The 12,245-nt window shown below is 45.0% G+C and overlaps 1 protein-coding gene across 2 annotated transcripts in view; it reads left to right on the top strand.

Moving 5' to 3' along the window:
* The window catches only part of LOC130380364 (FERM, ARHGEF and pleckstrin domain-containing protein 1-like), a 127,548-nt gene that overhangs the window by 99,143 nt on the left and 16,160 nt on the right, over nt 1–12,245 (top strand). The window contains exons 14-19 of one of the 2 annotated variants that reach the window (XM_056587540.1): nt 3,206–3,462; nt 4,090–4,176; nt 4,798–4,931; nt 10,650–10,731; nt 10,978–11,039; nt 11,603–11,778. In XM_056587540.1, the coding sequence (XP_056443515.1) occupies nt 3,206–3,462; nt 4,090–4,176; nt 4,798–4,931; nt 10,650–10,731; nt 10,978–11,039; nt 11,603–11,778 (798 nt within the window). Of the gene's footprint in view, nt 1–3,205; nt 3,463–4,086; nt 4,177–4,797; nt 4,932–10,649; nt 10,732–10,977; nt 11,040–11,602; nt 11,779–12,245 lie in introns of both variants that reach the window. The other variant, XM_056587539.1, reaches the window with a different exon arrangement.

Genomic DNA, 12,245 nt, shown 5'->3' with positions numbered 1-12,245 from the left:
TTTTCTTCAGCAGAATTACAAAATACCCTTCTTTATTGTGGAAGGCATATATGAGGATTTCTCTGAAAATATTTTCTACATTTTTATAGGGTGATTAATCACATGTCATACTTTTCTTGTGTCGTTTTACTATTTTTTAGAAAAATTCACAACTTTTCCTCCTTGAATAGACCGCACTGTCTGATAAACAAAATGTCGATTCAGCACGGTGCCTATTTGGAAACACTCACCTCCCCATTCTATGTATGGTGTTTATTTTATTTTGCTCCAAATCAATGTCTGACCCTTGAACTGCTGTCTCCTGTCCCTCTGTCACTGCTCTGTCACTGCTCTGTCACTGCTCTGTCACTGCTCTGTCACTGCTCTGTCACTGCTCTGTCACTGCTCGGTCACTGCTCTGTCACTGCTCTGTCACGTCTGTCTGGGTTTCCTCTCTCCCGCTGCTTCTTCCAACACGGCTGAAAATTGTTCCATGAGTTTTGAAAAATGCGTGGTGCAAAATATTCTTTCCCCACTTTTTATGTTTACCGTCAATTCCAAGGCATTTTCTGTAAAGCTTTGAAGTCCCAACACCATTTTGGATTGAGATGGGCTAACCCCGTTCTCACACCTCACAACACGATTTATTGTAATCTTTTACCCACGGAACCTCGTATTTTTCACAACCATGCCTTTTTGTCTCACTGTACACATGGACCGACCGGGGCGGACTCACAGCCAACATCTGAATAAAGTTTTAATATTAACCAGAATGTTCTAGGTGGGTGGGAGGATGTTGTATCAAGGCAAAGCAAAGTGTAGCTCAATCAGCGAAACTGAGCAGAATACGTTTATACAAACGTTTTCTGTGTGAAATCTGGCGTTTGGTGTCTGAAAGTGTGCATGTCGAATATTGCGAGAGGCGGGGACACCGTACTGTTGGTAGGCATGTGCGCGCACACGTGTTTGAGCATTGGCTTAGAGTCTGCCCCGAGTTCCTATTCACTGTCTGCTACCAAAAGCAAGGCCAGATATATGGTGTTTCTTAAAACTATGTACATATTACAACGAAGATTGTGAATTTCTTATTCAATTTCATATTGTTATTTGTATGGACGTTAATCAGAGATCTTTATCTAGATTAATTTGATAATATTTTCTGATAGTGTTTCAGCGATCCTAACTTTGTACAATGCTAAACAAGGTTTGATTGTATTTCTGACTGCTGGATTTTGTTATCTGTGTAGGGACGTGAAACAGGCAGAAGTGCTATTGAGATATATACATCTATATATAGATATATATAATGTTTTTTACGAGGTACATGCTAGTACAAATAGCACAGCGCAAGCTAACTTTATGCAACGTTTTAGATGTAGCGCGCTAACAATATACGTTTTAAAACCACCAATAACCACTGCAAACCTGGTACTTTTTACCTTTCCTGACACCCTTGCATTGTTAAATGTTGGAGAATTCTGCATGGCAATCTTATTTAGTGTTCTTTTATTCACAAATGTCCTTTTTCTAATCGAAACAATCTCCCGTTGAAACTCACCCCCTGAAGCACTGTTGACTTTGTAACACTGTACACTGTATCCCTCTGTCTACACCGCTCTGCTCTTTGTATCTCTGCAACGCACTCGCATCACTTGAACGGTCTCACCGTCCACGTCTTGAGTCTCTGCTGTGTTTTTATTTTTGTTTTGGAATGAGTTCTTCCCCCGGTGACCTCTCCTTAACCACCTGTAACCTGTGCTGCACTAGAGTCAATAAAATAAGGGCCTAAGCTCCAAGACAAGGGACTGTGTAGCTTTTGTGTAGACCAGAGAGAATATGTGCCGCACACACTCACAAGCACACCTACAGGCATGCACGCACACACTGTAGTCTGGCAAGAATATATGCCTTACACATGCATGCACATGCACTGACACACAGTGTAGACTAGAGAATATTTGCTTTACGCAAACATTCACACACGCACACTTAATCACACACAGCCACATGCTCAAACACAGCCACACTCTCAAACACAGCCACACGCTCAAACACAGCCACACTCATACTTGCACACCCCAATATACTCCTTTGTGACGTGCACCTAGAAAGTGAAAAGTGACTATTGTACACACACGTACGCCCCACACACGCGGCCAACACACAAGCACTCATGCCACGCACACGCACACACACACACACACACACACACACACACACACACACCTGTGCTTACTGTGTAGTAGTATATCATTTTGTAGTTTCAGTCTGTCAGTGATTGTGTTGTCATAGTGGCCCAGCCCTTATCGTGTTGTGGTTGTGTTTGTTGTTGTGGTGTTGTGTAGTCTTCATGGTAGTGGAAACTAGCTCCTGCTTTGTGTGTAGAGTAGATTGATTCGATGTGTTGCTGTTGTTTTTTATTTTGTGAACACTCGTTGGTCCCAGATCTGGACTGGTTGCCATGGTAACGCTCCAGTGTGGTCAGTGGACTCTCGGTGGGAAACACCCGGGCAAGTATGCTGGTCGAGTCGTAGCGCCGGGGAACTAGCTAGTCCCGCCTGTCGTAGTCTTTCCGTCCGTTTTTTTAGTAGTTCTCTAGTCGTAGTGGTCGTAGTTTGCAATCCTCCCGATCACATTTCCTTCTGGGGGGGGAATTGATCGTAAGATCATTGATTAACTTTGTGTTCATCAACAAGACATTTGATTGATTACGTAGACGACTTAATAACAATCTGTTACTTACTAATACATGACTAACACAATCAACCCATTCATGAACCGACCATTCTGTGTTTAGAAGTTGTACAATTCTGAAATGCATTCATATGTAACGACGAGGCAGTCATTAACGACTGTAATTCTTAGTTCATACTCATTATATGTATTTAAATGAACACTTATTCACACTTTATTTGAGCAGAGGTAGGAATAACCTTGCGTCTGATGTTATTCAAACATGGGATAGTGCGTTTATCATGAACTCTTCTTCTGACAAATGTACTTATTGTAAGTCGCTTTGGATAAAACCGTCTGCTAAATGCCCTAAATGTAAAGTCGACTACGCATGAATGCATTCTTGTTAAAACACGAAAGTCATTTTGGATCGTACCTCTGAGCTCTCTCAGCCCTTATCAAAGGTCATCCCTTAGTATTCATCATCTGAGATGTTCTGCTTGGTTTGAGATCCAGTCCTCAGTGTGTTCTTCCTCTCCTCTCCTTCCTCCAGACGGTCCCGGTTCCCCGGACCTCCCGACCACCACGCCCTCTCCCCAGACCCCTGTCTCCCCCGACGACGGCATGGTCACCGGGCAGACAGCCCTGACAGTTGCGGCTGCGGGGGTGGTGCCGCCCGTCGTACCCTTGACCACGGAGCTGTGCGTGAGTACGAGTCCCGTGGATCCACTGCCCTCACCGCTTACCAGCCCCCTGCTGATGGAGGCGGGCTACGTGCGCACGGACGACGAAGACGAGGCCAGGAGAAAGGTGGGTGTCTCCTGAGGGTGTGAGGTGGAGGTGGGGAGTTGAGAAGGTGGGGGTGAAGTGAGGGTGTGAGGTCGAGGTGGGGCGATAGAAAGGTTGGGGTCACCTGAGTGTGAGGGTTTGGGTTGGAGGTGGGGCGATGTTTCTAAAAGCACCTTACGGCTGGGTGTGAAGATGATGAATGGATGAATCAATCAACTTCTCCGGTGTACAGCAGAGAATGGGAGCTTTATCATACTCTTAAATGATGTACACAATTCTGCCGTGTGTCCATCTAGGATAATCTAACAATTCAGTTGGATGTTTGAAAAAGTTTATCAAGTTCATGGTTATAGATCAGTGCCATTGGTTATAGATTATACATTACTTATTTTGGGGATGTTATAGCCATAGATCTGTACTATTGGCAATGTTATAGATAATGGATTGGTACTATTGAGGACATTATAAATTATAGATCACTACTATCGTAGTTGTGATAGCCTATAGAGCATTGCTATTGGGGATGTTATAGATTATAGATTACTACTGAAGTGGATGTTATAGACTGTAGATCAGTGCTATTGGAGACGTTTTGAATGCTGGATGAAGAAGCAGAGAGTGATGTGTTTCTCTCTGTGTGTCCAGAAGTTCCCAACCGACAAAGCCTACTTCCTGGCCAAGGAGCTGCTGACCACCGAGCGCACCTACCTCAAAGACCTGCACGTCGTCACCACGGTGAGGAACACACAGGACCCCACCCTCCCTGCTACCTGCTGAGGTCATCGCACTATGTTCATTTAAGAACCCTCTCTTTAGGCTCCCAGTATCATTAATCTCTCTCTCTCTTCTCTCATTTTTTCTTTTTTTTTTCCCCCTGGTCTCTCTCTCCAGCTGTGTTGTTCTATGCTAATGCTTTGATGTGGTGGTAGGTTTGCGGTTGCTCTTTAAAGAACCAAACTCTCTGTGTTCCCTCTGTGGTACCTCACTCCGGTCAGTCTGCTTCACTATCTGACTCTCCGTCTGTTTCACTATTTGTCTGTCTTATTCTCTGCCAAATCTATCTGGCTCTATCTATCATATTCACTGTGTGTGTGCCCTACTCTCACATTCTGAGAAACAGCCGCCTGACTCTGGTGTGTGGGTTGAATTTATCACCCCACTGCCATGGTGTTATTGAACGTCTGTCCTTGGGGCTTCAAATGTGTGTGTGAGTGGTCCTGGTACAAACAAATGGCAGTGTGTGTGTTGTGAATTAATGTGTGTGGTAATCCCCTAAACACACACAGCTTTAAGTTAAAGCTGTCTAAACGTGTGTTTAACGTGTGTATTGACCCTGTGTCCGGCCGGTTCTCCCAGTCGTTCCAGGAGGCAGTGGGGAAGGAGGAGGTGCTGCCGGAGAACGTGAGGAACCTCCTTGCCGCCAACTATGAGCCGCTCCTCAAGTTCCACCAGGGCTTCCTCCGCGAGGTGGAGCAGCGGCTCGCTCAGTGGTCAGTGCCCTCAGACACACCTCTACCCTGTTACAACCTTAATAATGTTCTCAGTAAGGCCCTCAGACCTCGTCCCTGTTAGGACCTTAATGATCTCAGTAAGGCCCTCAGACCTCGTCCCTGTTAGGACCTTAAAGGTTGGGTATGGGATTTGCGAAACGGCAGCAGATTTTGAAAATACACAACTCAAATGGTCCTACCCACTGTCCTTCAACTCTGACTCTGACTCCACCCATTCCAAGTACATGGACGTGTAATCATGCACGAGCGAACACAGATGCGTGAGAGCGAACCATTAGCTAGTTAGCTAGCTCCAGTAGCTACCGCAGGATAACAACAAACAGAAGCTTGCTCTGGGTCACGAGCTTTAAGTACGTGCTTGAAGGGGTCACGCGGGGAGGGGGAGTGCAGTACAACAGCTTGATTGACGTACTTACTGTCCAATGCCACTCGGTGGGTCTGGAAATCATTGGCTGGAGTTTTTCGAGCCCTGGCCGTTCCATAGATGATTTTAGTTTTGGTTTAATTTTCATGTCAGTACTTCTAACTCAGTGGCTGTAAGTTGGTTATGATAAGGATTTCAAGTAATTTTGCAAAAATGGCCAAAAAAGAAAATTCCATACCCAACCTTTAATTTTGTTCACGTAGCGCGGGGTTCACTTCCTGTTTGTCGTGCAGTAAGGGACCAGAATCACTCATCAGTTTTGAGGTCATTTTTCCGACGAGTTGGTTGTCTTCTGTAATTGGAAATGAATTCTCTGGGGAGAACCTTGGTTCTCTTCACGTTGAAATTCATCATATCATTTTCAAATTATAATTGAATTTTGCAATTATAATTGACTTGTGAAATTATAATTTTATTATAATTGGGGGTCAAGCAGCGAAGCTGCGAGACAACCTATTGTTTTCGTACGTTTTCATGGGAGTCTATGGCAGCCCATAGAATGCCTTTGTGAAATCTGAGGTCGCTAGCTCATCAGCTTTAGCGCCACCATCAGGTGAAAGTTGGACATGCATTCATGTTCATAACTTTCGACCCATTCGTCCAATATTCACAAACAAGGGATCATTGGAAGCCTTGGTCCAAGCCATGATGGATTTTCCGCCATCTTGGTTTATGTCAAAAACCTTCAAAATGCATCTCCTATCACAAATGTTCTCCAATCATCTCGAAACTTGGCACACATGATCTTCAGGCCATGCTTGATAAAAACTTCGAAAAGATTTTTCAAATTCAAAACCGTTTGCCCGCTACAGCCAATACAATTTGACCGCCAAGTCGCCAAACAGGAAGTAAGCCAATATCTCAGCAGCACTTTGACATATCATAACCAACCTTGATACATAGACCCATGACATCATCATGGGGACACCCAGTGAATCTGGTTTGAACTCTAGGGGGCGCTGTTATTAATGTAGATGTGTTTTAACTCCTCTCTCTTCACATGAGTATATTTCAAACTTATTTTCAATGTCTGATGATACTATCAGACCTCCCCATATAGCTAGTATATTGTTTCTGTCAGAAATATCCGCGACAGCCAATCATATTCGACCGCGAAGCCGCCAAATAGGAAGTAAGCCAATTTCTCAGCAACCCTTTGACATATCATAACCAAACTTGATACATAGACCCATAACATCATCATGGGGACACTCAATGAATTTGGTGACCATTGACCTCTAGGGGGCGCTGTAATTAATGAAGACGTGTTTTAACTCCTCTCTCTTCACATGAGTACATTTCAAACTTATTTTCAATGTCTGATGATACTGTCAGACCTCCCCATATAGCTTATAAATTATTTCTCATGGCAACATCAGAACTTGGCCGCCATGTTGAAAGTTGTCAAAATCAGTTGTACATTTTCCACAGGCCACAGATTATGTCCAATCTTCATGAACCTTGGCATATATGATCTTCAAACCAAGCTGAACAAATTTGTCAAACAGCTTTCTCAAATTCAAAACCGTTTGGTCGTGACAGCCAATCTAACTTGACGGCAAAGCAGCCAGACGGGAAATAAGCCTGTTCTCAGCACTTCTTTAACATATCATAGCCAAACTTGGTATCTAGACTCATGACATCATTCTGGGGACATCCAAACTATTTGCTGACCTTTGACCTCAGGGCCACGTCAAACAGGAAGTGAGCTCATATCTCTGCAAGGCCTTCATGCATCCAAACCAAACTTGGCTCATAGTCTTATGACCCTATCCTGATGATGCCCAAATAATTTGGTGTGATTTGACTTTTAGGGGTGGGTTGTTAGCAGCAAGTCCATTCCAGCACTTAGAAAGCAACTTCAATGTATTTTCATTGTGATACACATTTGCCAATAACTTTTATTGTCAGTAAAATCTAATCATATGTATTTTATCATGGTCATCATATACTGTGTTATATAAAACTGATAACATATCAATCTGACATACAGCATACAATCAGAACACTACTTCATTTATTTCAATGTTAGTTGCGCTGAACAGCGCTCATTAATGGGTAGACACTGCACTCATGTGGCGACAAGCGGTACTTAATGTATAATGCAACAATGACTATTTACCATTCCGCCCACTTACAATATAAACTGCAATTCCCACTGGATTAGATGCTTCACGAACCACCTCCAGAACGGATGCTTGTTTACATTGTGTCTCTTTTTGGGATACTGTTCCGAATACCCCTATGTATTTGTGAAATTTGTCAGGCAGACTGTATTGCGCCCTTACCTCTAGGTGGGGTCATTTTCCCATTTGGTAAACATTGACGCGTACTCTCATAATGCTCATCCCACCGGCTGTTGGTATTACCGATTACCGAGACGGTCGTCATGTAGCCACCTAGCCGATTACGTCCGTCCAGCAAAATTAGTTTATCAAGTCCCATTATGCTTGACCCCCACATTGCTGCTTGTTAGGGGTCCAATCCCTATTGTTTTTGTAGTGTTTATTATACTTACCTCCTTCAAAGTGGTACCACAGCCCAAACCGTAAATGGTGCAGACACGCCAATTGCATGACTAGATCCAGGTCTGTGCGGACTACGCAAACGACAAAATCCAGACCTGCCGGTCACTAGATGGCGCTATACCAAGGAAAACTTGTTTGGAGCTATAACTCCCACACGAACCTCCCGCAGTCAAAAACGTTATACCCACAGATTCACTGGAGTCTGCTGCATCTTTTGGCATAGGCCATGCCCATTTTCGTCTCTGAATTTCTTTCGCAAAATGGCGAAAACCGCTAAACTGTTTTTTCGCTATTCCTCCCACATTTCGTGCCCGATCGACACCAAACTTTGCACACGACATCTTCAGACGCACACAAAAAAAGAAATTGTAACACTTTTTTGATCCGACCGTCGACAACGAAACGGTAGCGTTTTGAATATTTGTTTATTGGCTATGTTACACGTGAAAAAATCATACGTCCCAAAAAATCCAAAATTAGACATCGGATCGAGTCCAAGTTTTACACACATGTTGGTGCTACCCTTAATGTCGTTCGAAAAAAAATTCGGAAATATTCGCCATTAGGGGGCGCAATAAACGAGGAAATTGTATATCTTCTACAAAACTTCGCCATTAGGGGGCGCCATAAACGAGGAAATAGTTTATCTCCTAATTGGCCAAAGGAATGTTCTGAAAACGCGTTTAGGGATATAACTCCCACACCGAACCTCCCACAATCAAAACCTTTATATCCACAGGTTCACGGTAGCGTTTTGAATACATGCTTCGCGTTGTGCCGGCGAAATGCACATCGCTTGGACCCCTGGATAACTGCTTGCAGTTCTAGTTAGGGATCCAAGCCAACAGGTTTGATCCCTATTGTTTTTGTAGTGTTTTTTATACTTACCCCCCCAAAAGTGGTACCACAGCCCAAACAGTAAATGGTGCACACACGCCAATTGCATGACTAGATCCAGATCTGTTCGGACTACGCAGACGACAAAATCCAGACATGCCGGTCACTAGGTGGCGCTATACCAAGGAAAAACGCGTTTGGGGCTATAACTCCCACACCGAACCTCTCACAGTCAAAACCTTTATATCCACAGGTTCACGGTAGCGTTTTGAATACATGCTTCGCGAAATGCACATCGCTTGGACCCCTGGATAACTGCTTGCAGTTCTAGTTTAATTTTGAAATTATAATTTAATTGGGTCTTATCTTTTTTCAACGAGGGTCTCTACACCAGCTTCAATGCAGAGGATGTCTTAAGGTTCTTACTACACAGAATTGTAAACGGTGTAAATGAAGCCAAAGGTAGTTGGGGCTGTACTGCAGCACTGTAACTCCTGTCTGTGAACACAGAAGGTGGCTCTAGATCGGCTTGTTTTGATCGTGGCCTCGAGACGATTTGGGAGAAACCAGGAGCGATTCCCAGAATAAAGACTGTGGTTCTCATCAGGTTCTGTGACTCAACTCTTTTCTTAAAAATATATCCAACATAGATCGAGGCAAAAACCAGCTGCTGGACATCTGGGCTATGGTTCTCAGCCTGGAGGAACATCGGGTTATTTTGAAGAAGTTGCCTTTGTTCCTTTACTTTCAGTCGTAACGGTGGTGATCTTTTGGCTTGTCACTCTTCAACTGATCGAAATTCAGTCGGCATTTAGTTGATGCAGAATCATTAAAGGATGAATAAACCAAAAGATTATCTTTTCATTCACACACACACAATTTGTCAGTGGTTTAAAAGGAAAGGTATATCTATAGTTGCTGGCCTTTGGCTGAGAAATACATGACCTACCATGACTCCAGAAGGATGGTCCGTCGGTTGGTTGGTGTGTCTGACGTGCGACTAGCCGGAGAGCCGCTCTAAGCTAACCTGCAGTGAGCATCATTTCAAAGCTGTCCTTCACACAGTTGGACAGAAGGCTCGCAGTTTCTGTGAAGAAGAATTTGCCTTCAGACTGACTTTGGGAAAATTGCTGAAGTAGAAGAGGACAGCACACTAATCCTGCTGCTGTCTTTGAATATCTGTCCAATTACAGTAAAATAAGAACGTTCATGTAGGGGGATTCTTCAAATCCAAATATCTTTCACCAGCTGGGTAAACGTACAGAATCAGATGTGTATCCATGGAAACGTCTGAGCTCGGACAGAGAGCCAACGGTAAAGGGTTTTGTTGTTCTCTTCTCTGCCAGGCTTGGTAATGGAGCCTGGATGGGTCATCTCTGTCTCTCTCTCTCCCTCCTTCACCCTCTGTCTGAAGAGAGGGCAATACAAGAGAAAGAAACATTAATTAACGTGTGTTAGTTCCACAAATGAAAGGTGTTTCAGTCTCTTTTGGTTCTTGTGTCCATGGTCTCTTAAAGCCTTTTTAATGAGACTGAATACAATCCCTGCTCATTATTCCCTCAGAAAACGATCCTGAGACACTTTCACACATAAACCCCATTAAAGCAAGACGGCGTAACACACACACACACTCTTTATGGGATGTCGTATTACTGTTATTGTTATTGAAGAAAACTTAACGGTTTAGTTCTCTCAGGGACACACACACACACACACACACACACACACACACACACACACACACACACACACACACACACACACACACACACACACACCTCATAACGTTGCTATTGGACAATTGTAACAGTAACCTGCTCTTCTCTGACACCTTGTGCTGAATCTGGGGTACTGCAGGCTGACGCTCACAGAGACCATCATGTGTGTTTTTGTGTTCCTCTCTGACAGGGAGGGTCGCTCCAATGCCCACATTAAGGGAGACTACCAGAGGGTTGGAGACATTCTCCTCAAGAACATCCAGGGTCTGAAGGTAACTCCATAACTCTTTTTTTTATATTACATTCATGTAGTATTATGTATGCCCCTAACATTGAAAGCGTCTGACTTTAACATGTATGTAGGTATATACTTCATAAAATGGGTACCCCCCAGTGGGAATCGAATCCCTCATCCTAGCAGTGTTGATGCCTTGCCCTACCACTTAAGCTAGCCAGGGAATCGAACCCCTGACCTTGGCAGTATTAATGGGTTCTCTGCGTTTGTTTGTCTCTTACAGCAGTTGACGGTTCAACTCCAGAAGCACCCTGAGTGTCTGGTAGAGCTGGAGAGGGCCTGCAGGTGAGACACTGACCTCATTCCTCCTCTCCTGGTCATTTGAGTTTCTCTTCCCTTTAGTGTGCTGAAAATACATCACCACACATATCGTTTACCCAGCACTCTCCAAACCTTATCCTTCGTCTTCTCTATCCCTCGCCACTCTTCTGTCCATTCTCTATCCTCGCCTTATCGCCTTCTCTCTCTCTCTACCTCTTTCTCTCTCCATATCCATCCTATCTTCTTTGTGTTCATCTCTCTCTCTCCTCCCTGTCCCCATCTCCCGATCCTACCGTCTTTCTCCCTCCCCCTATCAAGTTTCTTCCACTTTCTCTCTCTCCCAATCTGTCTCAGTCTCTGTCTGTCTGGCTCACTTCCTCTAACTGTCTAAACCCTTTTCTCTCCCCCCTTCAATCTCCAATTCCTCCCTCTCTCATTCATCGCTCTCTCTCTCTCTCTTTTCCCTCTCCGTCTCACTGTCTCTGTCTCTCTCTGTCTCTTACTCAATCTCTCTCCTTCTGCATCTATCTCTCTCGGTCTACCTCACCTTCTCCCCCCCCCTCTCGCCCCCCCCCTCTCCCCCCCAGGTCGAATTGTCGCCTGGAGGCTGTGTGTGGGGACTTTGAATTGCAGAAGGCCTGCTACCTGCCCCTCAACGTCTTCCTGCTGCGCCCGCTGCACCGCCTGCTGCACTACAAGCTGCTGCTGGAGCGCCTCTGCAAGCACTACCCCCCTACCCACCAGGACTTCAGGGACTCCCGCGGTAGGTGGGGCTCTGGGGGGTGGGGGGGGGCGGGATCAGGTGTTGGGTCGGGCTGGGGGCCACTAGATTGGGAGGATGGGTGCCAGTAGATGAGGAGGATGGGTACCAGTAGATGGGTGCCACTAGATTGGGAGGATGGGTGCCAGTAGATGGGTGCCACTAGATTGGGAGAATTGGTGCCAGTAGATGGGGTGGATGGGTGCCAGTGAGCATCTATGGGTGTCAGTGGTGGGTCAGGTGGGTGTTGGGCCCATATTACTCTGCTACATCCGGCACGCACCCTAAAGCCCAGTTCAGACCAAAGATTCACCTTGCAACGGCTTGCAACGAGACGGTTTTAGAACGTCGCAGGGGCGGTGTGAACGGGTCGTTGCAAGCCGTTGCAAGGCGTCGCAAGGAGTTGCAAGGAGTCGCCAGAGATTGAACATGTCAAATCGCAAGGTCCAGTTTTAGAACGCGGCGATTTA

Source organism: Gadus chalcogrammus, chromosome 4 (genome assembly GCF_026213295.1).
Source record: "Gadus chalcogrammus isolate NIFS_2021 chromosome 4, NIFS_Gcha_1.0, whole genome shotgun sequence".
Classification (NCBI taxonomy): domain Eukaryota; kingdom Metazoa; phylum Chordata; class Actinopteri; order Gadiformes; family Gadidae; genus Gadus; species Gadus chalcogrammus.
The sequence above is the reverse complement of the archived record's forward strand: the minus strand, read 5'-3'. Positions and strand labels throughout refer to the sequence as shown.